This window comes from Rhinolophus hipposideros (genome assembly GCF_964194185.1).
Source record: "Rhinolophus hipposideros genome assembly, chromosome: 21".
Taxonomy (NCBI): domain Eukaryota; kingdom Metazoa; phylum Chordata; class Mammalia; order Chiroptera; family Rhinolophidae; genus Rhinolophus; species Rhinolophus hipposideros.
In genome coordinates, this window is record NC_138067.1 from 49,352,206 (window position 1) to 49,375,459 (window position 23,254).

The 23,254-nt window shown below is 41.1% G+C and overlaps 1 protein-coding gene across 2 annotated transcripts; it reads right to left on the reverse strand.

Moving 5' to 3' along the window:
• Window positions 1–21,639, reverse strand: LOC308490607 (uncharacterized protein). Of its 2 annotated transcripts, none has more exons than XM_081033104.1 (3): window positions 21,161–21,639; window positions 17,222–20,123; window positions 1–106 (listed from the first exon to the last, which is right to left on the reverse strand). In XM_081033104.1, exon 2 carries the CDS (start codon window positions 19,754–19,756, stop codon window positions 18,848–18,850), a length of 909 nt encoding a protein of 302 aa, XP_080889230.1. In that variant the 5' UTR covers window positions 19,757–20,123; window positions 21,161–21,639; the 3' UTR covers window positions 1–106; window positions 17,222–18,847. The 2 variants fall into 2 exon arrangements, with proteins under 2 accessions (XP_080889230.1, XP_080889231.1); XM_081033105.1 differs by having other exon boundaries at window positions 32–106; window positions 18,680–20,123.
• Between the last annotated feature and the right edge of the window lie 1,615 nt (window positions 21,640–23,254).

Genomic DNA, 23,254 nt, shown 5'->3' on the forward strand with positions numbered 1-23,254 from the left:
CTACACATTATGGAATATACTTGTTGAGTGATTAAGACTGTAACCAGTTTATTATTAATCAAGTTGAATCTTCTACAGGTCAATTCTCCTACATAGAGATAACCTCCTGTGAAACAAACAAAACAACAACAACAAAAAATAGCCACATTAGTATTGTTCCAGAGTCCTAATAAAAGCAAACAAAATGCTATCTTACGAGTTTTGAAAGATACTATTAAGCATGAGGACAAGGGAATCATAAAGCTAAAAGATGGAAATATCTATGCCAGGAAAATATCAGAATACAGCTGTAAGAAAAACCCTTTAAAACCATGTCATAATTTGCGACAAAGACAAAATGATTCTTCTCGAGTGGTTGTAAAGATTCAATTTTCTGTTAAAACATAATATACTATCTGCATGCATCAAAACAGCATCCATACAAAGGGCACAAGGATAAAACTTCTTGGAGGAAATAAACAATGTGAACCTGACCTGTGGTTGATCAAATCTCTCATTTGATTTGGGCCATTCATGCTCTATTTTTTCTTTTATAAACAGCATTGGAAATACTTTCTTCTCCATAAGTAATAGCCTGGCCACTCACTCTTTGGTCAAATATGCTCCCTCCTTCTTGTGTGTCTCTTAATTTTGTGTAAGACTTTTGTGCAGCAGTTTCATAAGAGTATTTTCTGCACTCCCTGTTTTCATATCCTGAACTCTTATTTCATTTCTGTGGGATCTCACTCTGTCTTATGATGGATATACCATCCTCAAGCTAACAGTTCTCAAATTTATAGATTCAGCCCAGTTTCTTCTTCCAAATTTTAGGCTTGTAGCTAATTCCCTACTTGACATTACTCTTAGATATGTAGTAGGCACCTGAAACGAAAGAGGCTCATATCTAAAGTCTTGATCTTCCCTAACTTGAGCCTTCCCTGTCCCTTTCAATAAAAACCTACCCCAACTTGAGCCTTCCCTGTCCCTTTTAATAGCAACTCATATTCCAGTTGCCCAGGGAAAAAATTCTCAGACGTATCCTTCAATCCTCTTTCTCTCACTCCTCACATGTATCCCATAGGAATCCTGTTTCCTTCACCTTCAAAATTCACCAAGGGTTGGCTGCTTTTCATCATCAACCCTGCTCCCTCCAAGTCAGAACCACCATCATGTCACACCCAGAATCTTCTAAACGGTTTCTGTGCTTCCACCCAGACATACTGAGTATATTTACTCACGGTATATTCTCAACAGAGCAGCTGTGTACCAATGGTTAAGGCCTCGCATGGGCTCCAACCTCCCACAGACTTAAGCCCTAACCCTGACTGGAGCCCATAGTGCCCGTTCAATATAACAGTTGTTACCCCTCTGACTTTGTCTCTCAACCCCTTCTTTCTAAATGGCCTCTGGGCCTCTGTAATAGCTGTTTCTTCTGCCCCAAAACGAAATATACACATGGCTTATTCTCCACCTTCTTTAGATCCTTACTCCAATAGCCTCTAATTTGTGCTACCCATTCATCCCCTTACTATTTTAGTTGCCACACATCCCCCCATCACCTGCAGCAACCTCCACTCACATGCTATACTCATTGTACAGAGTAACAAAATTATCTCCTCTTTTGTTTGTCATCCTCAGCTGGAATATAAACTCTATGAGGGCAAGATTCTTTGCCTAGTTGGTTTCCGGATATATGTCAATGACTTAGAAAAATACTTGGCACATGTAGTTGCTTACTACATGTGTGCTAAAGCAAAACAGGAGTGGTTTTTACCCTCTGCTTTCTCTTTCACTGGCTTCAAGTCTGCTATTGTGTAGGTTTCTTAGGAGTGAAAAAGTGATTTGGGGGACTAGAATAAAGATACTCAGTATGGGCAGGAATCAAGCATGGAGTTGTACTCTGCTTCACTCTCATGCTTCTTAGACTTCAGTGTCTTCTGCTGACCTTCCCATGACACCTCATCATTTTTTTTTTAGACACCCAAAGTAAAGCTTTCCTCTAGTTATTTCTGTTCATCTCACCCTCTTGGATTTATTAGTAACTTTACTAATAAACAGTAAGAGCTGTCAGTGTTATACACAAATCACAAATTATTTTTAGAGATAATCACAAGTCCCTGTGCAGATACTGTCAGTGCAAATACATGTGAAATGATAATGACTTCCCACCAATGGGATGAGCTCACTGAGTCTCAAGACTTTATCTCAGTGTCCCCTGATGACTCCTGTGCACACCTGCATGGATGCTGCCCCTGCAGTCACTGTCCTGGCATCAAGACATCAACTTGGTGAGTAGCTATTCTTTTCAAATGTTGGGCTCTCAGAAGGAATACAATCTATCTCATCATCTCATATTCCCAGTAAGAAATGGATTATGGATGAAACAATTCTGAATGTGCCATGTGTGTCACATTAGAGCGGACTTTCCTCTCTAAAGCCCCTGCTTCTCCTTCCTATACGGCAGAGGGTGAGCACTCTCATCACCGCTGTGGACTCATTCAGAAACATTTGATTTATTTAGAAATACACAGTTCCTTCTCTCCTACTTGCCCTCTTTCTTTGTGGGTTAACCATTCTCTCCATTCACTGTATAACATCTGCCTACTGAAGTCCTCAGGATGTAAATCATTATTGCTTGGAGGATGTGTTCTCTCACTCCCTCTGTCACCACTCAGAGAGTGTTATGTTTACCAAGAGTCAGTTGATCTCCCCCCAAAATTTTTCATTCCAGTTTTTTAATTATATAATTTATTTAATACAATGTGTACCCGTGGAATATGATTGCAAATAAAAGTTTTTATTTAAAAGATTCCTCATTTCAAAGCTCTGGAAAAGAAACAAACCAAAAAATACCTCATGATAATAAAACTCCATCTGAGTTAAAAGTGGGTGTTAAACTGTAAATGATTAGGATGTGATATATCTCTATAACACTCTGCTCAGAAGATTCCTAAAACATTTTGAAATTTTTAGTCCACTTAAAGAACTCTAAGGTACAAATACAAAGTATTTATCAGGGATTCATAATAAAATATTTAACATGAGAAATTATGTACCTTAATGATGAAAAATTAAATCCGATTTACTTGTAATTTGTATTTTCACTATTATATGAGATGAGCATTTAATATGTGTTTATGATTTTTTTTCCTCCAGGAATACCTGTTTATAAAATTTGCTAGAATTTTTGTCTTATCAAACTGAATAATATGGATACTGAAAATTGTTGTACAGCTTCCTCTCTTAATATAATTTATATATTAACTGTCAATTGCGTTACATTAAAAATATCTTTTGGTATTCTTTTTATAACATATTTTTTTAGGAATTTAGATCTGTGGACATTATTTTATGGGAAGACTGGGCTCAGGAAGCCATCAGGTAGAATTCTTCTATGAAGAAAGATATTCTTTCATTAGTTTCCCAGAAAGGGAGTCTGCAGAAAAGGAAAAATAAATGCTTAGAACCAACCCCTTCTTTATGAGTATTGAGAAATTTTTTCCTTGAAATACTTCAAGGTTATCCAATGTTGGATTATTATTTTTATAATATCATTAGAGACATATGGGTTTTTAACTTACTCATGTGTTTCAGTTCATTCCTAAGATACTTAATTAACCTCATCTTCAGCAGTGAGAACTTCACATCAGCGCCAGGGTCCCTTCAGTGTGACCACATGGTTGGTTATCTTTATCTTCCCTGCTGTCTTGTTTGAAAAAATGTTTCAGCTTCATATTGTAAATTTTCTGTCCCAGACTTGAGATCAAAGTTATTTTTCAAAAAACTCTGGATTCTTTTTCACAAAAGGAAATTGCATAGAGTTGACAATCTGGGTGTTGGGGTGCTCATTGCAATGAGACCCTTTCCAATAAAAAGGAGTGGAAAAACTAGGTTCGTAAAATATGCTATTATGATACATACTTCAGCAATACAGAAGTTTACATGACTTCATGATTTTATATTTTATTTATTTCGGCTGAAAACATTATTTCCCAATGAAGTTATCATTATTTAATTGTATCTGTTTTAAAACAATAGCAACATATTTATGATTAAAGACAACAGTTTAAGAAATTTTTGCAGAGTGTTGCCTTTAATCTATATGCCCGTTAAGAGATTTGGTTAAAACTCTTGTGTTTTAAAGTAACTACAAACAATTTCTTTCTGCATGATTAAGCCACCAATTCTCTACACATAAACTTCATATAGATTTCATTTCCTTTAGTTCTGTGAATACTTTAAATTATCATTTAACATAGCATTGTAGTTGTTCCAGAGTCAAGACTTTTATGTGACATGATTCAGAAAGTCTTTATAGAATTTCCCACCACTCTGCATGTTTCCCTCCTCCACTTACTTATATAACTATTAGATGGTTTTGGTTCTTCAGCTGTTTTATTTTTAGAATATATTTTTCCTCTTTTTCAGAAAATGCAGTATATTCTGCATACTATTCTGTACTCTGATTTTCATTGCAATTAAAATATATTCTGGTGATAACTTCATGACAGTGTATAGAAAATTTCCACATTCATTTGTTATATGTGTGAAGTTTTATAATCTGTGTATGACAGAGTAATATCTAAGGAAACATGTGGCTAACTATTATGTTTGACAAGATGTTTTAGGGATGTCTCGGATGTTTTCTCCCCACGCCCAGCAGCATAACTTATCTTCCAGTTTTGCTTTCTTTAAGTGAGAAATGGCATTTAGGTATCACAGTCTTGAGATGGTCATTACTATGGATCTCTTTGCAATGTCTAGAGTCTTTCATTGAAAAGAAATAGGATGGGTCGAAAAAATGGCAGTGTGAGGTAAGCCTCTGGAAATCTCCCCTGGAATTTACAACAAATTGAACAATTATAAATCCACAAATGACTCCCTGCACAGCAGACAGGCAAGACAAAGAAGTTCACTACTGAATTCACCTAGAGACAGGAAAATTGTGTGAGCAGGGAGGAGGGAAGGGAGAAGTGCTGAGATGGGGCTGCGCGGGTGCAGGACGCAGACCTAGCTCAGTGCTCTGAGCTCACTGCATCCCACACTACTGCAGCTGTGGGAAATGGAGGAACTTGAACTGCTAGAGCTCTGTTTATGGCCAAGAGGGCAGAGGGGACAGCATATAACACAGCTGAAACCAACGCTCACAGCAGAGACCTCAGAACAAAGACTGAGGGAAGAAGGCTGAAAATGGTGATTTAAGCCCTCTCTGCTGAGAAGAGAACGGAAGCCTTAGGCACTGAGACTAGCCGCCCCCTCCCTACCTTCCCAGAGCTCACCACCCCACCACATTCCCAGTGCTAGAAGCGAAACAGTAGCAGTGTCAGATCAAAAGAACAGAATATTTGCATTTCTGAGAGCTGTGGTTAACAGACAAAGATTCGCAGCCCAACTAATTCCAGCAAAAAGGAGGCAGCAGAAAAAGCAGGACTGGCTGTGGTGGTGGTTGCTGCCATTCATTGCTCTGGGCCACCTCTCACAACCCAGCCCGCACCTGTCCACACCTATCTGGGCGAATCTCTTCAGGAGTAAACAGAAATAATGAAACACATGGGCTCTAAATCTGGTGCAGGAAGAGCTTTGGAACTCCAAAAGCTCTCCGCATCGCCACAGGGATGTGGCGCCCTATGACCCAGGTGAACTGTTATCAGAGGAGAAGCCCACCTTCCAGGGAATCCCCCATTGTGTGAGAATGTGGAATAGTGCAAAGAAAACATAAAACTACAGTGTGAGAGAGAAAAAAAATGGCTGCAGTCAGAGAGAAAATAAAACACTCTACCAACACGTACTGGAAAACAAAAGAAAGACCTCTTCCTATCAGCCTGTTGAAGAAGCCACTCCTGTAGACGTCTAGGAAGAAAAATAATAAATCATTAATTGCCATGAATAACTAAGACAACAAGACAGCTCAGAAAGAAAATGAATACTCTCCAGAATATGAACTTAAAGATATGGAAATATGTCACTTAAATGACAGGATTCAAGATTGCAGTTCTGAAAAAGCTCAATGAAATGCAAGAAAACACAGAAAGACAGTTTAATGAACTCAGAAACACAATCAAACAACATAATGAACATTTTACCAAAGAGATTGAAATTTTTAAAAAGAACCAAATAGAATTTCTGGAGATTAAGAACTCAATAGAGGAAATAAAGAATGAAATAGCCATCTTAGGTAGTACAGTTGACCAGATAGAGGAAAGAATCAGTGACATCGAATATAGAAACCTGGAAATGACATGGATGGAAGAAGAAAGAGACTTGAGACTTGAGACTTAAAAGAAATGAAAGAACTCTACAAGAACTTTCTGACTCCATCAGAAAGAGCAATATAAGAATGATGGGCATACCAGAAGGGGAAGAAAGGGAGAAGGGAACAGAGAGCATATTCAAACAAATAATCAATAAGAATTTCCCAATCTTGTGGAAAGAACTGGATCTTCAAATCTCAGAAGCAAATAGAACACCTAATTACCTCAACCCCAACAGACCTTCTCCAAGGCACATTTTATTGAAGCTGTCAAAAATCAACGACTAAAAAAGAATCCTCAAGGCAGCCAGGGAAAGAAGATGGTAACCTAGAAAGGAAAGACCATTAGGTTATCATCAGATTTTTCAGCAGAAACTCTAAATATTCAAATTATTGAAAGAGAGAAATTATGAGCCAAGAATAATATATCCAGCAAAGACATCCTTTAGATATGGAGGAGGAATAAAGACCTTTCCAGACATACAGAAGCTGAGAGAATTTTCTAATATATGAACTGCACTACAAGAAATACTAAAGGAGGCTATTTGACCACCATCAACAGGGACAATTTGTGGCAACCAAAACATAAAAAGGGGAGAGTAAAGGCCTGAACCAGAACATGGAAATGGAGAAAGTAAGCATGCTGAAGAAAATGGAACACTATAAATATCAAACTTTCTTTTACATAAACTTAATGATACCCGCTCAAAAAAAAAAATCCAGAACTAAAATATATACTGAAATAAAGAAGAAAAAGAGGGAAAAATCATAGAATACCACCACACAGAAATAATAGACAACAACAAAAAGGCAAAGAAACAATGGACACACAGTTTTAACAGAAAACTTAAGACAGAATGATAGGAAATCTTCACATATCATTAATCACCGTAATGTAAATGGACTGAACTCACCAATAAAAAGGCACAGAGTAGTAGATTGGATCAAAACACTAAACCCAATCATATGCTATCTTCAAGAGATACATCTCAGCTACAAAGACAAGCATAGACTTGAAGTGAAAAGGTGGAAATTGACACTCAAAGCAAATGGCGTTCAGGGAAAATCAGTTGTAGCCATAATGATATCAGATGAAATAGACTTCAGGGTGAAAAAGGTAACAAGAGACACAGATGGACATTTCATAATGGTAAAGAGGACTATACAACAAGAAGACATTATAACAGTCATCAATATTTATGCCCCCAATCAGGGAGCACCGAAATATACCAAGCAATTACTAACAGAAGGGAGAAATTGACAAAAACACAATTATACCAGGGGACCTAAAAGGGAGAAATTGACAAAAAAAAACAATTATACTAGAAAACCTAAAAGGGAGAAACTGACAAAAACACAGTTATACTAGGAGACCTAAATACATCATTGACAGCTATGGATAGATCATCCAAACAGAAAACAAATAATGAAACACCAGCCCTAATTGACACATTACATGACATGGACATAATTGACATTTATAGAGCACTTCATCATAAAATATCAGACTATACATTTTTTCTGGTGTAAATGGAACATTCTCAAGGATGGACCATATATTGGGACATAAAACTAGCCTCAGCAAATTTAAGAAGATTAAAATCATACCAAGCATATTATCTGATCAGAAAGCTTTGAAATTGGATATCAACTACTAAAAGAAACAGGAAAATACTTGGAGATTAAACAACATACTTTTAAACAATGACTGGGTCAAAGAGGAAATTAGACGAGAGATCAAAAAATACATAGAAACAAATGAGAATGAAAATACATTTTACTAAAATTTTTGGGATGCAGCAAAAGCAGTTTTAAAAGGGAAATTTATATAATCACAGGCCTATCTCAAGAAACGAGAAAAATCCCAAATAAATAACCTCACATTATACCTTAAAGAATTAGAAAAAGAAAAAACAAATGAAACCCAGGTCAGCAGAAGAAACGAAATAATAAAAATCAGAGCAGAACTAAATGAAATAGAGAACAAAAAGACAATAGAAAAAAAATGTGACAAAGAGCTGGTTCTTTGAAAAGATTAATAAAATTGACAAACCCTTGGCTAGACTCACTAAAATAAAAAAAGAGAAGACACTAATAAACAAAATCAGAAATGAAAACGGGGAAGTTATCACGGACGCCACAGAAATACAAAGGATCATCCAAGAATACTATGAAGGATTATATGCCACCAAATTGAATAACCTAGAAGAAATGGACAAGTTCTTAGAAACATATAGCCTTCCTATGCTGAACCATAAAGAACTGGAAAACTTAAACAGACTGATCACCAGTAACGAAATTGAATCAGCCATTCAAAACCTTTCCAAAAGCAAAAGTCCGGGACCAGATGGCTTCACTAGTAAATTCTACCAAACCTTCAAAGAAGATTTAATACCCATCTTGCTCAAACTCTCCAAAAAATTAAAGAAGAGACAGTACTCCCTAACTCATTTCATGAGGCCAACATTACCCTGATACCAAAACCTGGTAAGGACAACACACAAAAAGAAAACTACAGACCAATATCTCTGATGAATACAGATGCTAAAATCCTAAACAAAATTCTAGCAAATCGAATGCAACAATGCATTAAAAAGATTATTCATCCCGACCAAGTAGGGTTCATCCCAGGGGCACAAGGATGGTTCAACATCCACAAATCCATCAATGTGATACATCACATAAACAAAATAAAGGACAAAAATCATATGATTCTATCAATTGATGCAGAAAAAGCATTTGATAAGATACAACATCCATTTATGATTAAAACACTTAATAAAATTGGTATAGAAGGAAAATACCTCAACATAATAAAGGCCATATACGACAAGCCCTCAGCTAATCTCATAATTAATGGTGAAAAGCTGAAGCCCTTTGCTTTATGTTCAGGAACACGACAAGGTTGTCCCTTATCACCTCTGCTTTTCAACATAGTGTTGGAAGTCCTTGCCAGAGCAATCAGGCAAGAGAAAGAAATAAAAGGCATCCAAATTGGGAATGAAGAAGTTAAATTGTCACTCTTTGCAGATGACATGATGCTATATATAGAAAACCCTAAAGACTTCACCAAAAAGTTATTAGAAACAATCAATGAATACAGTAAAGTTGCTGGATACAAAATCAATGTACAAAAGTCCATTGCTTTCCTATATACCAACAATGAAATCTCAGAAAAAGAGATAGAAAAAACAATTCCTTTTGCAATTGCAGCAAAAAGAATAAAATACCTAGGAATAAACTTAACCAAGGATGTGAAGGATTTATATGCTGAAAACTATAAGACATTTTTGAAAGAAATTGAAGAAGACACAAAGAAATGGAAAGACATTCCGTGCTCATGGATTGGAAGAATCAACATAGTTAAAATGGCCATATTACCCAAAGCAATATACAGATTTAATGCAATCCCCATCAAAATCCCAATGGCATTTTTTAAAGAAATAGAACAAAAAATCATCAGATTTGTTTGGAACCACAAAAGACCCTGAATAGCCAAAGGAATATTTAAAAAAAAAAAACAATACTGGAGTTATCACACTCCCTGATTTTTGCTTGTACTACAGGGCTCCAATAATCGAAACAGCTTGGTATTGGCGGAAAAACAGACACATAGACCAATGGAATAGAATTAAGACCTGATACAATAAACTGCATTGAAGAAAACATAGGTACTAAACTTATGGACCTTGGGTTCAAAGAGCATTTTATGAATTTGACTCCCAAGGCAATGGAAGTAAAAACTAAAATAAACGAATGGGATTATATGAAACTGAAAAGCTTCTGCACAGCAAAAAAAACTATTGACAAAATAAAGACGCAACCAACTGAATGGGAGAAGATTTTTGCAAACTGTGCCTCTGATAAGGGGCTAATATCCAAAATATACAAGGAAGTCATGAAACTCAACAACAAAAAAACAAACAACACAATTGAAAAATGGACAGAGGACCTGAAGAGACATTTCTCCAAAGAGGATATACAAATGGCAAATAGACATATGAAAAAATGCTCAACATCGCTAATCATCAGAGAAATGCAAATGAAAACCACAATGAGATATCACCTCACCCCAGTCAGAATGGCTTTCATCAACAAGACAAATAGTAACAAGTGTTGGAGAGGCTGTGGAGAAAAAGGAACCCTCGTACACTGTTGGTGGGAATGCAGACTGGTGCAGCCGCTATGGAAGGCAGTGTGGAGGTTCCTCAAGAAATTACGAATAGAATTACCATATGACCCAGCAATCCCTCTCCTGGGTATCTACCCAAAAAATCTGAAAACATTTCTCTATAAAGACACGTGTACTCCAATGTTCATTGCAGCTTTGTTTACAGTGGCCTAGACATGGAAACAACCAAAATGTCCTTCGATAGATGAATGGATAAAGAAGTTGTGGTATATATACACAATGGAATACTATTCGGCGTTAAGGAAAGATGATATAGGAGCATTTGTGACAAAATGGATGGATCTTGAGAGTATAATGCTAAGTGAAATAAGTCAGACAGAAAAAGCAGAGAACCCTATGGTTTCACTGATATGTGGTATATAAGCCAAAAACAACAAAAGAATAAGACAAACAAATGAGAAAGAAAAACTCATAGACACAGACAATAATTTAGTGGTTACCAGAGGGTAAGAGGCTGGGGGGTGGGTGATGAGGGTAAGGCGAATCAAATATAGGGTGATAGAAGGAGAAGTGACTCTGGGTGGTGAACACACAATGGGATTTATAGATGATGTAATACAGAATTGTACACCTGAAATGTATGTAAATTTACTAACAATTGTCACCCCAATAAATTTAATAAAAAAAAGGGGGGAGAGACAATCCTCCACAAGTACAACTGGCCAAAGCCATGTTTCCTTTAAATTTTTTGAATTCTTCTGGCTCTAGCAATAATACAGAGCCACACCTTGGGCGCACAGCTGCAGAAAGATATTTTAACAATCTCCATAGTCCTAAGGCTTTGGAGGATGTGCCCCTTCGGTGGAAGGATATTCAGACTAATCAATGGCAGTTAGGGACTTTATTAACATGGGGACAAGGTTTTGCATGTGTCTCTCCAGGATCAAAAGAACGTCCTTTGTGGGTGCCTAGTCGGTCCATCAAGCCATACTGTGGAGCTCGCACCCCAGTACAGAGTGATAATCACTTACCGGACAAAATCATCACTGACCAACAGTGTGAGTCTACAGAGGGACTTGTACTGCTGGCCTCATCACTTCATGGGACCCCGTTATCAGCCACCAGCTCCCGAGATGCTGCGCCAGCCCCGTCGACAGCCGCCTGTGGTGACTCCACTTCCATCACCTAATGTGAAACAGCAGGATGCCTGTAGCCATCCTACTCCGGTGCCTGCTGCTTCATTCTCAACTACGGCTCCTGACCTGAGTGCTACCACACTCCTTACTTGGAGACAACGTGGAAAGTTGTCCCGAGAGGCTAATAAAAATTTAATCAAAAAAATATCCCCCAAAACAGATACCAACACGTTGGTGTCCAGGATGGCGATTCTTTTCGTCGTGAGTTGCCTTCCAATGAGTGTTTATGCTGAAAATTTTACCTATTGGACTTATGTTCCTAATCCTCCATTGTTAACACCTGTGACTTGGAATGATGATCCTCCTTTAATTTACATTAATGATAGCTCCTGGTTTCCAGGACCTGAGGATCAAAGAGGCCCTGAGTTCCCTGATGAAGAAGGCTGAGAGCTTATACTCTCTGATCACACAGCCTTAGGTTTTGAACATATACCTATCTGCATTGGCTCTATTCCTCCATGTCTTCCTGTCTCTGATCAAGCTTGGGTAATTCCCAAGGGAGAAGAAAATGACACTTATAAAAAATTGTTTATGCTTTCAGGTCGAGGATTTCAGACTCAAGAATTAAGCACTCATGGAAGGCAGTGTGGAGGTTCCTCAAAAAATTGCAAATAGAATTACCATATGACCCAGCAATCCCTCTCCTGGGTATCTACCCAAAGAATTTGAAATCATTTATGCATAAAGACATGTGTGCTCCAATGTTCATTGCAGCTTTGTTTACGGTGGCCAAGACATGGAAACAACCAAAATGTCCTTTGATAGATGAATGGATAAAGAAGTTGTGGTATATATACACAACGGAGTACTATTTGGCGTTAAGGAAAGATGATATAGGAACATTTGTGACAACATGGATGGATCTTGAGAGTATAATGCTAAGCGAAATAAGTCAGACACAAAAAGCAGAGAACCCTATGATTTCACTGATATGTGGTATATAAACCAAAAACAAGACAAACAAATGAGAAACAAAAACTCATAGACACAAACAATAGTTTAGTGGTTACTAGAGGGTAAGGAGGATGGGGGGAGGGAGATAAGGGTAAGGGGGATCAAATATATGGTGATGGAAGGAGAACTGACTCTGGGTGGTGAACACACAATGGGATTTATAGATGATGTAATACAGAATTGCACACCTGAAATTATGTAATTTCATTAACAATTGTCACCCCAATAAATAAATTTAAAAAAAAAAGAATTAAGCACTCATCTTTTTCCTTCTTCTCTTCATCCGTGTCCTCAAGATAAATGGGTTGACACACACTCCCGCATTCATTGGGAAGAATGTAGAGGAAGCTTAGATCGAGTGTTATTTAGGAATTCCTTTGGTACTGTAGTCGATTGGGACCTTATGGGATTGCTGTGCATGTATATTCCAGAATAAAATGCTATGAACCTCAATCCCTAAGAAATCAACTGTCAAAACTTAATTTCCCAAAGATCATTAGATCATCAGATAATATTTCTATTGTTTGGAAACAAAAGGTTTTAGCACCACCTCAGTTAAAAATGATTACTCCTATTCGGGATCCTGTACAAAAGACCCTGTGGAAAGTGGCTTTAGGTTTAGGTCAAAATCAAATTTGGAATGGAAATTATACTTAAGATAGTGGTAGTCAATATACCTTTAAGTTTGAAAAAACACAGGTGTTTAATTTACAAGTATGTCTTAAAACTCCGTTTGTTTTTCTCATGGGAAGGTTCAATTGATTCAACCTTAAAAACAGCTGAATGCCATCAGTGTCGTCTGTTCACTTGCATGGATTCTTCCATTTATAATTCCTCCCAGGATCAGATAATGATCTTGAGGAGGAGACGGGGTCTATGGATTCCTGTCCAAGCCCCTCGAGTGTGGGAGGGCTCTCCCACTGTTCATATTGTTCTTTAATTGCTTCATAAGATTTTACATAGAACTAAAAGATTCGTAGGATTGCTGATTACTGCTATTATGGGTATAATTGCTATAACCACTGTCGCTGCTCTTTCTGGTGTTGCTCTACATCAAACTGTTCAAACTACAGAATTTGTACAAAAATGGCATGAAAATGCTAGTAAACCTTTGAATCAACAAATCAAGATAGATCAAGAAATTAATGTTAAATTAACAGATTTAGAAACCACTGTTGTATTTCTTGGTGATCAAGTAAAAAATCTTCACGCTGTGGTTACCTTAAAATGTGCTTGGAATGTATCCACTTATTGTGTAACCCCATTTTCTTATAATCAAACTCGTACCCCTTGGTCTAAGATGCGAGCCCATCTCCTTGGACCTATGCCTAATCTCACTGTGGACATTTTACAATTACAACAAGAAGTTGATCAGAACAGAATTCAGCAATACATTAAAAAGATCATACACCATGATCAAGTGGGATTCATCCCTGGTATGCAGGGGTGGTTCAACATCCGCAAATCAATTAATGTGATACACCACATTAACAAAATGAAAAATAAAAATCACATGATCATATCAATAGATGCAGAAAAAGCATTTGATAAAATACAGCAACCTTTTATGATAAAAACCCGTAAGAAAGTGGGAATAGAGGGATCATATCTTAACATAATAAAGGCCATATATGACAAACCCACAGCTAACATCATACTCAATGGGGAAAAGCTAAAACCATTCCCCCTAAGATCAGGAACAAGACAAGGTTGCCCACTTTCTCCACTTCTATTCAACATTGTGCTGGAAGTACTAGCCACAGCAATCAGACAAGAGAAAGAAATAAAAGGCATCCAAATTGGTAAGGAGGAAGTAAAATTATCATTATATGCAGATGATATGATACTATATATAGAGAACCTTAAAGACTCCACCAAGAAACTATTAGAACTTACAGATGAATTTAGTAAAGTAGCAGGATATAAAATTAATATTCAGAAATCAGTTGCATTTGTATATACCAATGATAAAATATCAGAAGGAGAAATTAAAAAAACAATTCCATTTACAATTGCTCCAAAGACTAGAAAATATCTGGGAATAAATCTAACCAAAGATGTAAAAGATCTGTACTCAGAAAATTATACGACACTGAAGAAAGAAATGAAAGAAGACATAAATAGATGGAAACACATTCCATGTTCATGGATAGGAAGAATTAATATAGTTAAAATGTCCATACTGCCTAAGGCAATATACATATTCAACGCAATTCCTATCAAACTACCAACGACGTTTTTCACAGAAATAGAACATGTAATCCTAAAATTTATATGGGACCATAAAAGACCCTGATAGCCTCAGCAATCTTGAGAAATAAGAACAAAGTGGGAGGTATAACGATACCTGATTTCAAACTATACTACAAGGCTACAGTAATCAAAACAGCATGGTACTGGCATAAAAATAGACACATAGATCAATGGAACAGAATAGAGAGTCCAGAAGTAAATCCATGCCTATATGCCCATCTAATCTACGACAATGGAAGCAAGAATGTACGATGGAGTAAAGACAGCCTGTTCAATAAGTGGTGTTGGGAAACCTGGACAGACACATGCAAGAAAATGAAGCTAGACCACCTCCTTACACCATATACAAAAATAAATTCAAAATGGCTTAAAGACTTAAATGTAAGATCTGAAACCATAAATATCTAGAAGAAAATATAGGAAGACACTTCATGAATATTACCTGGAGTAAGATTTTCAGTGATATATCCCCACGCGCGAGGGAAGTAAGAGAAAAAATAAACATGTGGGATTATATCAAACTAAAAAGTTTTTTCACAGCAAAGGAAACCATCAATAAAACAAAAAGGGATCCTACTGAATGGGAAAAGATATTTGCCAATGATATATCTGATAAGGGATTAATATCACAAATCTGTAAAAAACTTACTCAACTCAACTCCAAAAAAACAAACAACCCAATTAAAAAATGGGCAGAGGACTTGAGGAGACATTTTTCTAAAAAGGACATACAGAAGGCAAGAAGACATATGAAGAAATGCTCAACCTCACTAACCATCAGAGAAATGCAAATAAAAACCACAATGAGATACCACCTCACTCCAGTCAAAATGGCTATCATCAATAAATCAACAAACAACAATGCTGGCGCAGATGTGGAGAAAAGGGAACGCTAGTGCACTGTTGGTGGGATTGCAGATTATGCAGCCACTATGGAAAACAGTATGGAGGTATCTCAGGAATCTGAAAATGGAACTACCCTATGATCCAGTAATTCCACTCCTAGGCATCTACCCGGAGAAATCCAAAACTCCAATTCAAAAATCTGTATGCACTCCTATGTTTATTGCAGCACTTTACACAATAGCCAAGATATGGAAACCGAAATGCCCATCGGTAGATGACTGGATTAAGAAGCTGTGGTACATTTATACAATGGAGTATTACGCAGCCATAAAGAAGAAAGAAATCTTATCATTTGCAACAACATGGATGGATCTAGAGAACATTATGTTCAGTGAAATAAGTCAGAAAGAGAAAGACAAGTACCATATGATCTCACTTATATGCAGAATCTAAAGAAAAGAATATGTGGATGAACTAATCAGAAACAGCTTTGGGGACACAAAGAAAAAACCGAGAGTTGTTAGATGGGTGGGGGGGGGGTGTTGGGGATAAGGGGAAAGGTGAAGGGATTAGGAAGCAGCTGGTAACCACAAGATGGCCTCAGGGTTTTTTGAAAATTAAGTTGGGGAACGTATTCAATAATGTTGTAAAGATTTTGTTGGGTATCTGATGGACATGCGTCCTATTTGGGAGACCACCTCAGGGATACTGTGGATGCCTGATCATGGCATTGTACACCAGAAGCTAAACATTAATGAATGCCAACTATAATTTTATATATATAATGTGATGGCTCAGTGTGAGGTCGGAGGCATAGTGGATGGGGGAAGGGGGGTTCACAGTGTGAGGGATATAAATGATGAACGTCTAAGTATTACCTTGTCTTGTACACCTGAAACTAATAAATTTTTTTAAAAATTTAAAAAAAAGAAAAAAAAGAAGTTGATCAGATGTCCAACTGCCAAGCTTTGGCTCCTCCCTGAAGAAGAGACACTTTCTGTGGCTGCAGAAGGACATTCCAATTTAAACCCTGTTAAATGGATAAAAACTCTGGGTGGAGGGTTTGCTGGGGTTATTGCTATTCTTTTGTTATTCTTTATTCATTTTGTTTAGTCTACAGATGTGGACAAATAGCCCTCCGATGGGCTATAAATGAACAAACTGCACGGTCTGTGTCTCTCATACTTCAAAAACAAAAAAAGGGGAGATGTAGTTGCACAGCAGCCTAGCCAACTGTCCCTCCATATCTTTCCTTAAGGAAAGAAGAGTCTATAAGACTGTGCCCTTCTGGGACTCTGTTCCATCCTTGTTTTTACACCTTATGTCTCTCTGTCTGGTCCCCAAAAGATGGTTTGCAGCCAAAGACAGGTAAGATATCTCACGAGAGATACAACCTAAGCCAGGCGGAACCAAGTGGGGACCCCAAGGAGCTGCCTTAGACAAATATTGGAAAGGGCCTTGCCTCCCCTTCCCGCTGCTTGGGAAAGTCTGTTGCCCGCTCTGGCTTTTCCCTCACAGCTGTTTGTCAGAGAAATAATGAGGAGAACAAAGATCAGTTATCTCTACAGAGCTGTTATTATATGAGAAACTTGACATTGAGAAGGTACATACCTTAGGTAAGATATCGTGGGACCGTGTACTTCGGCTGTTTGAAGGTTAAAATAATTGGCTTGGGATGTTTCTATAACGTAATAAGTCAGTCTTATCACGTGCCAAAAAACACTGTTACCCCCTTGCATACTTATCAATAAAAGCCTCCAGTCAGCTTTATTCAGGGCTCCAGTCCTCTGAGACTGCGAGACCCTGGCCTTCTGAGAGATTTAACTGCATTAAGTCTCTGTTTGTTTCTTTCTTAAAATCTTAACCCAAACTGCCCCTTCTTGCATCATTACTGCCCTTGTTGTACGGGACGCAACACATAAGGAAAGAAAAACTAAATCAGTCTAGTTGCCATGAAGGCAGTTTTTAGCATGAGTCCATAAGTGGTTATGATTTTGACCGTTTGTTTCAATGGGTACCGATGCACCCTCTGTCTAAAATAATCAGCTTAAATATGTGCAGTTCCCATAGCATGTCTACGTAAAAATCGTTCAAAGAAAAGTCTGGATTCTCCCACTTTTTTCCCCAACCAGAAGCTGAGAAATGTTGACTGATGCTTTGGGAGTGCAGCCCTGCATCAGTGGCAACAAAAACACTCAGAAATGATCTGAATTGTTTGTCACTATTTCCTGCCACTTTAATCTACAGAGTCACAAAAGCTACACCCTGGGCTCTTCCTCCTGTTTTCACTTTCTAGCTTCTGCAGCAATATATGTACGCTCAGGTGATCAGGGCAGAGGCCACTGTAACAGCCAAAGCTTTGTTCGCTGACAGCCCAGAGTGTGCTGTCATCCCACACAACCAGTCAGCGGAACATCCGTGGGGCACCTCTAGAACAGGGACGGCCTCTCAGTCTGCCACCCAGTGTTTCTGTACAAATTATGATTTGAGCCTGGCCCCTGTAGTCTTGCAACCACTCACACCAGACAAGCCAAGCCTAGACATGAAGGCACATGATTCCTTTTGCAGTAGCTGTGAAAGAGTATCCCCACAGTAGTGCTCAGCATGGTGTGACATCCCTGGGGACAGGGGACCAATATAAATGTTTCAGGGAAGCATGCACCGGCGGCTGTCACGACAGTCTACACTCCTGTGGGCTGACATCCAGGCTGCCCTGTCGTCTCTCCTAGGTAGCCTTGGGCAACCATGCAAATTAGGCCACAAGTGGAAGCAGGTAGACCTTTGCAAGTCGCTAGCGTCACCCTGAGTGCGTGTGCCCGATTAATCAGAGAGGAGGGAAGGAGCTCCCCAACCCCGAATCTTTAGGAACATCTGATATACCCTGCTGAACCTCTAGCTGGTAAAGGTGAGATGGCTTCTGGCAGGGGCATGAATCTGGCAAGAAGAATATGCAACAAGGCTCCTCAAAGCTCCTGAGGACCCAGAACTCACGGAGCTGTATGAATTTCACCTGGCCACCCCCCACCCCCACCCACCGGCCCTGTTCCGTTTCAATCAACAGAAAAGCACCTTCGATCTAGGTGTACGTTCTGAGGCCAAACAAGGTCAGATACACTTTAGAATGAGGGTTTTCCCAAGTTGGGTGTGCACACATCAAGCATATGAGTGGTCAAGCTTCCGTGTCCATACAGCAGACCAGTGGCCAAAGGTTTGCCCACAGCTGCTGCATGCATGAGGTTATCTGGTGTGAAGTTTTCTGTGCTGAATGATGTGGGAGCTCTGGCTAAAGGACTTGCCACACTCGCCACATTCGTAAGGCCTCTCTCCTGTGTGAACTCTCTGGTGCTGAATGAGGTTGGACTTTTGGCTGAAGGATTTCTCACACTCGTCACACTTATAAGGCCTGGCTCCCGTGTGAATTCTCCGGTGTTGATTGAGAGTGGAGCTGTGGCTAAAAGACCTCCCACACTCCCCACACTCATAGGGCCTTTCGCCTGTGTGAATTCGCAGGTGCTGGACGAGTTTGCACTTGTAGCTGAAAGACTTTCCACATTCGCTGCACTTGTAAGGCCTGGCCCCATTGTGGATTTTCTGGTGCTGAATAAGGTTGGAGCTCTGGCTGAAGGAATTCCCACACTCCCCACACTTGTAAGGCCTGGCCCCAGTGTGCACTCGCTGGTGCTTAATGAGAGTCGAGCTGTAGCTGAAGGACTTCCTACAGTCCCCACACTCGTAAGGCTTCACTCGATTGTGGATGTGCAGGTGCTGAACGAGGCGGAGCTTGTAGGTGAAGGCTTTCCCACACTCGCTGCATTTGTAAGGCCTGGCTCCCGTGTGGATTCTGTGGTGCTGAATGAGGCTGTAGCTTTGGCTGAAGGTTCTCCCACAGTCACCGCACTCATAAGACTTTGCTGCCGTGTCAGTTCCCTGGCAGTGACTAAAGGTGCCGCTTTGGTGGAAGGGTTTCTCGCACTCATAGCGACTAGCCTGAGGGTGAATCTGATGATGCTGAAAGAGTTTGTATTCGAAGTCACTGTGCCCATAATGACTCGTTCCACTACGAAAGGCCTCTCCACCCTCATACTTGAAGCTGCTGGGTGACCTAGCCTCTTTGAGAGTGGCCTGATGCTGGAGAAGACTCAACATGGCCAGGAAGTCCTTTGCCACTGCCCCACAGGTAAGGTGAAAGGCTTCCCTGAGACGTGGAGTTGACAGCTCGTCACCAATGAGGCCATGTGTGTGTCCCTCCGCAGTGGCTTCTCATCACTGTGCTGCTGATGCTGGTGAAGGTTTGGGGTGAACCAGGCATGTTCCCCCCAGACCCCACAGGCATGGGATTTCTGCCCAGGATGGAACCCGTGCTGTGCTGTGAGGCACAAAATGTCTCTCTCCACCAGGACACTTTTCTCACACGTATGAGTCTTCTGGGTGGCTGGAGTTTGGCCCAGGGGCACTTGTTCCACAGAAGCACTCTGCACAGAAAGCACCTCCTCCTCCATTCCGTACCAACAACCTGAAAGCACAGAAAGGCTGGAGAGTGTACGTGGATTTGAGGGGGAGGGACAGCCCCATCACTGAAAGAACTGAGGCCTGTGGATTGTTTTCAAGATGTGACAGTTGGGACCAGTTTGACAAGAAAAGGGCTGCTCTGTAGCACTGGGACTCTAAAAGCCACAAGAATTTCAGGGTCCCCAACTGACTCCTCTGTGTGTGGAACTTTCTGTCCAGGCCAGGAAAATGTGGTTGCAACTAGCCATAATGCTGTTCAGAGTCTATCTCACAGATGCACGCACTCCTTGCAACACGTTACATGTGACGCAACAGTAGCGGTAGCTAAAGACCAGAAGTCAGAGTAGAAATGAGAAGTTATGGAATTGTCACAAATGGGGAAGGAAAGGGACACGAAGTGTGGGGTTGCTGGCAGCAGTGTTGACGTGGTGGGCACAGAACAGGTTCCTGGTAAGTGACTTGAACACGCCCTGATGTCCTGCCCTCTCCCAGCTGACATTCACCAGGACCTGACCTCCTCTGAGCCCATGGTGCTAGGGCTGGTATCATGTCCATCCGGTGAGGCACCCCGGATTCTTATTCCCAAACCCCAGGTGAACAATCTGGGACCAGGATGATACTAGCACTAAGGTAACAGGTGAGGGGAGTAGCATTGGCCAGGAGCAATTCTGCACATAACAGATAAACAGGAAACAAAAACCAAGTGTTCATCTCCAAAGGTAGTGTAGTGGACATACTAGTTACAAGTGCTGGCAGATGGGGAGGAATGTCAGCTAGGGGGGAGAAAAACCGGCCGGGGCAGCGGTGCCAGATGTGCGTGGATACAGTTACCCTGCCAGGAGAGGTCAGGCAAGGTAATGACCCACAAGGCAATGTAGGGTTACAAGTGCAAGAAGGGGGCACTTGCTCAGCCCACTTGGATCGACCCCAGCACCCAGTCAGGGAGCTGGGAGGAAACAAGGCCGTAGCTAGAGTCCAAAGGGGAGAGGGAAGCCAAGAGCAGAGTCAAGCCTGGGACCCTGGGGAGGCTGTGAGTCTTACCCAGTGAGGTCACAAGTGCAAAGTTCTCCAGCATCACATCGTGGTACAGGCATCTCTGAGTCTCATCCAGGAGCCCCCACTCCTCCCAGGAGAAGTACACGACCACGTCTTCAAAGGTCACACGGCCCTGCCATAACAGGGAGAGGAGAGAACACACACAGCCCCACAAATCCATCCCCAAATGACTGCCCCCTGCTCATCCGATTCAGAAGACACGAGGCCCTGGTGCCACTCATGTCACTGTCTCCTCAGGAGATGACCCACATACACATAATCGAAGTTCAGGGCCTCACCAGCCCCCAGCCAGGCAATTCCCCTGAAATCCTGCAGAGTTATCTCCCAGGCGTCCACCCAACCGTACCTCCAACCTTCACTCTAAGTCCCTAATACCAAGGACCATGGCCATCAGTTCAAACGCACCCTCTGTCTGCACATCTGTCATTGCACCCCAACACCACGTCCCCTCAGGAACCCCCTTTGTCCTGCACCCGCTCCTCCGTACTCCTCATAGGCTGTCAAGAGTACTTGGCACCATCAAACACGATCCAGGACTCTACAGATCTAGTGGACCCTCAAGTCCACTGTGAAGGCCCGAGCTGGCCCTCTTCTCACTTTGTGGGGTACGTATGCCCACTCAGCAGCCTGCCCTTTTCTTTACGCCTACCCTTATTCACAGCCCAGCACAAAGTAGCAGTCACACGATATATCACACTAAGAACCTCCTTCTAGACTTTTATGCCCAGCTGCCTCCAGTCTGTTTTCTACAATAGGACAGAGTCTGAACATCTCCTCACTGAAAATGACTCCCACAGTTGCTAAAAACCCTGGGGCGGGGGGTGTCTCATCACCAACCCCTCCCATTCTCTTCCTCATGCTCCGAGAACATGGTCCATTCCAGCTGGACTTTGTGGCAGCTTCCTCAGCAACTACATGGAACATGTAAAGGCAGGGGTAACCACCTCTATGTTGTGATTCACCCCACCCCCTTTACTCCTGCCTCCTTGTTCCCAGCAGAAAGAAAAGCGACCTGTATTTCCCTCCATACTTGCAGCTCAGCCTCATCTGCAAGCATTTTGTACATGCTGGTACCTCTGCCTGTAACAGCCTCATATCGAGTGCTGCATGTATGAACAGCCTGTGTTTCATGCTTCTCCAGGATCCCAGACACCATGCGGATGAAGTGGGACACCCTTCTCTTAGCTGTGTGGACAATCAGAGGAGACAGAGGGAACTGTGGTGGGCCTCAGTGGGGCTCAGTGTGTCTGGTCTCCATTGAGTCTTCTGGAGCCAGTAGTCCTCAGCTGATTATCTACACTTTGGGATTCAGGCCTCTGTGCTGACTCTTATTCAACCTCCGTGTCACTGTCATCACTACTCTGCAGTCTGCTCTTGTAAACAGCCTCTTCATAAGCTTTTATATCCTTAACTCAAATCATGTTTCTCCTTCAGTGAAAGTCTCCCAAGGCCCCGCAGGCTGACAGTCCAGGTGCCACTCCACCTCACACACTCTGATCCAAGACACGTCCGGCTCCATTGCCCTTCCAGGTCTTTACACCGCCAGCTCCTCTTCCACTCGCCAGCCCCTCTCCCACCGATATCACCCATCAGCACCTCACTGTCCTGGAAGCCTGGGCCTGGCTGTAGAACGTGAGCAGGTGCTGGGGCAAAGTGCATTCACCTGAGCCAGGACCCTGAGCGTGCCGCTGCCATCAGACTCTGTGCAGCCGGACTCTTGTTGCTCTTTGTCTGACTAGTTATCCATCTGGAGCCTCTGAATAAGAAACAAATCTCAGAGGAGGACGCTGGAAATCCCGTCCCAATGTGACGGCATGCACGGAAGCGCCCCTCTCCTGGACCTTCATTGGCTCCTCTGGGTAATGTTCTCACAGCTCCATAACCTCCATGACTGTTCCCGCCCCTCCCATACTGTAGAACCTCCTGGAACAAGGGAAGCAGCACTGTAACGGGTGGGCGTCCTGGCTCGGGGAGTTGCCTGCAATTGATCATATAGCGTTTTAGAGACATGATTTCAGACTCCACGAAGTACCCACAAACTACAAGTATTCAGACGACCCCAAAGGCTACAAATGACCA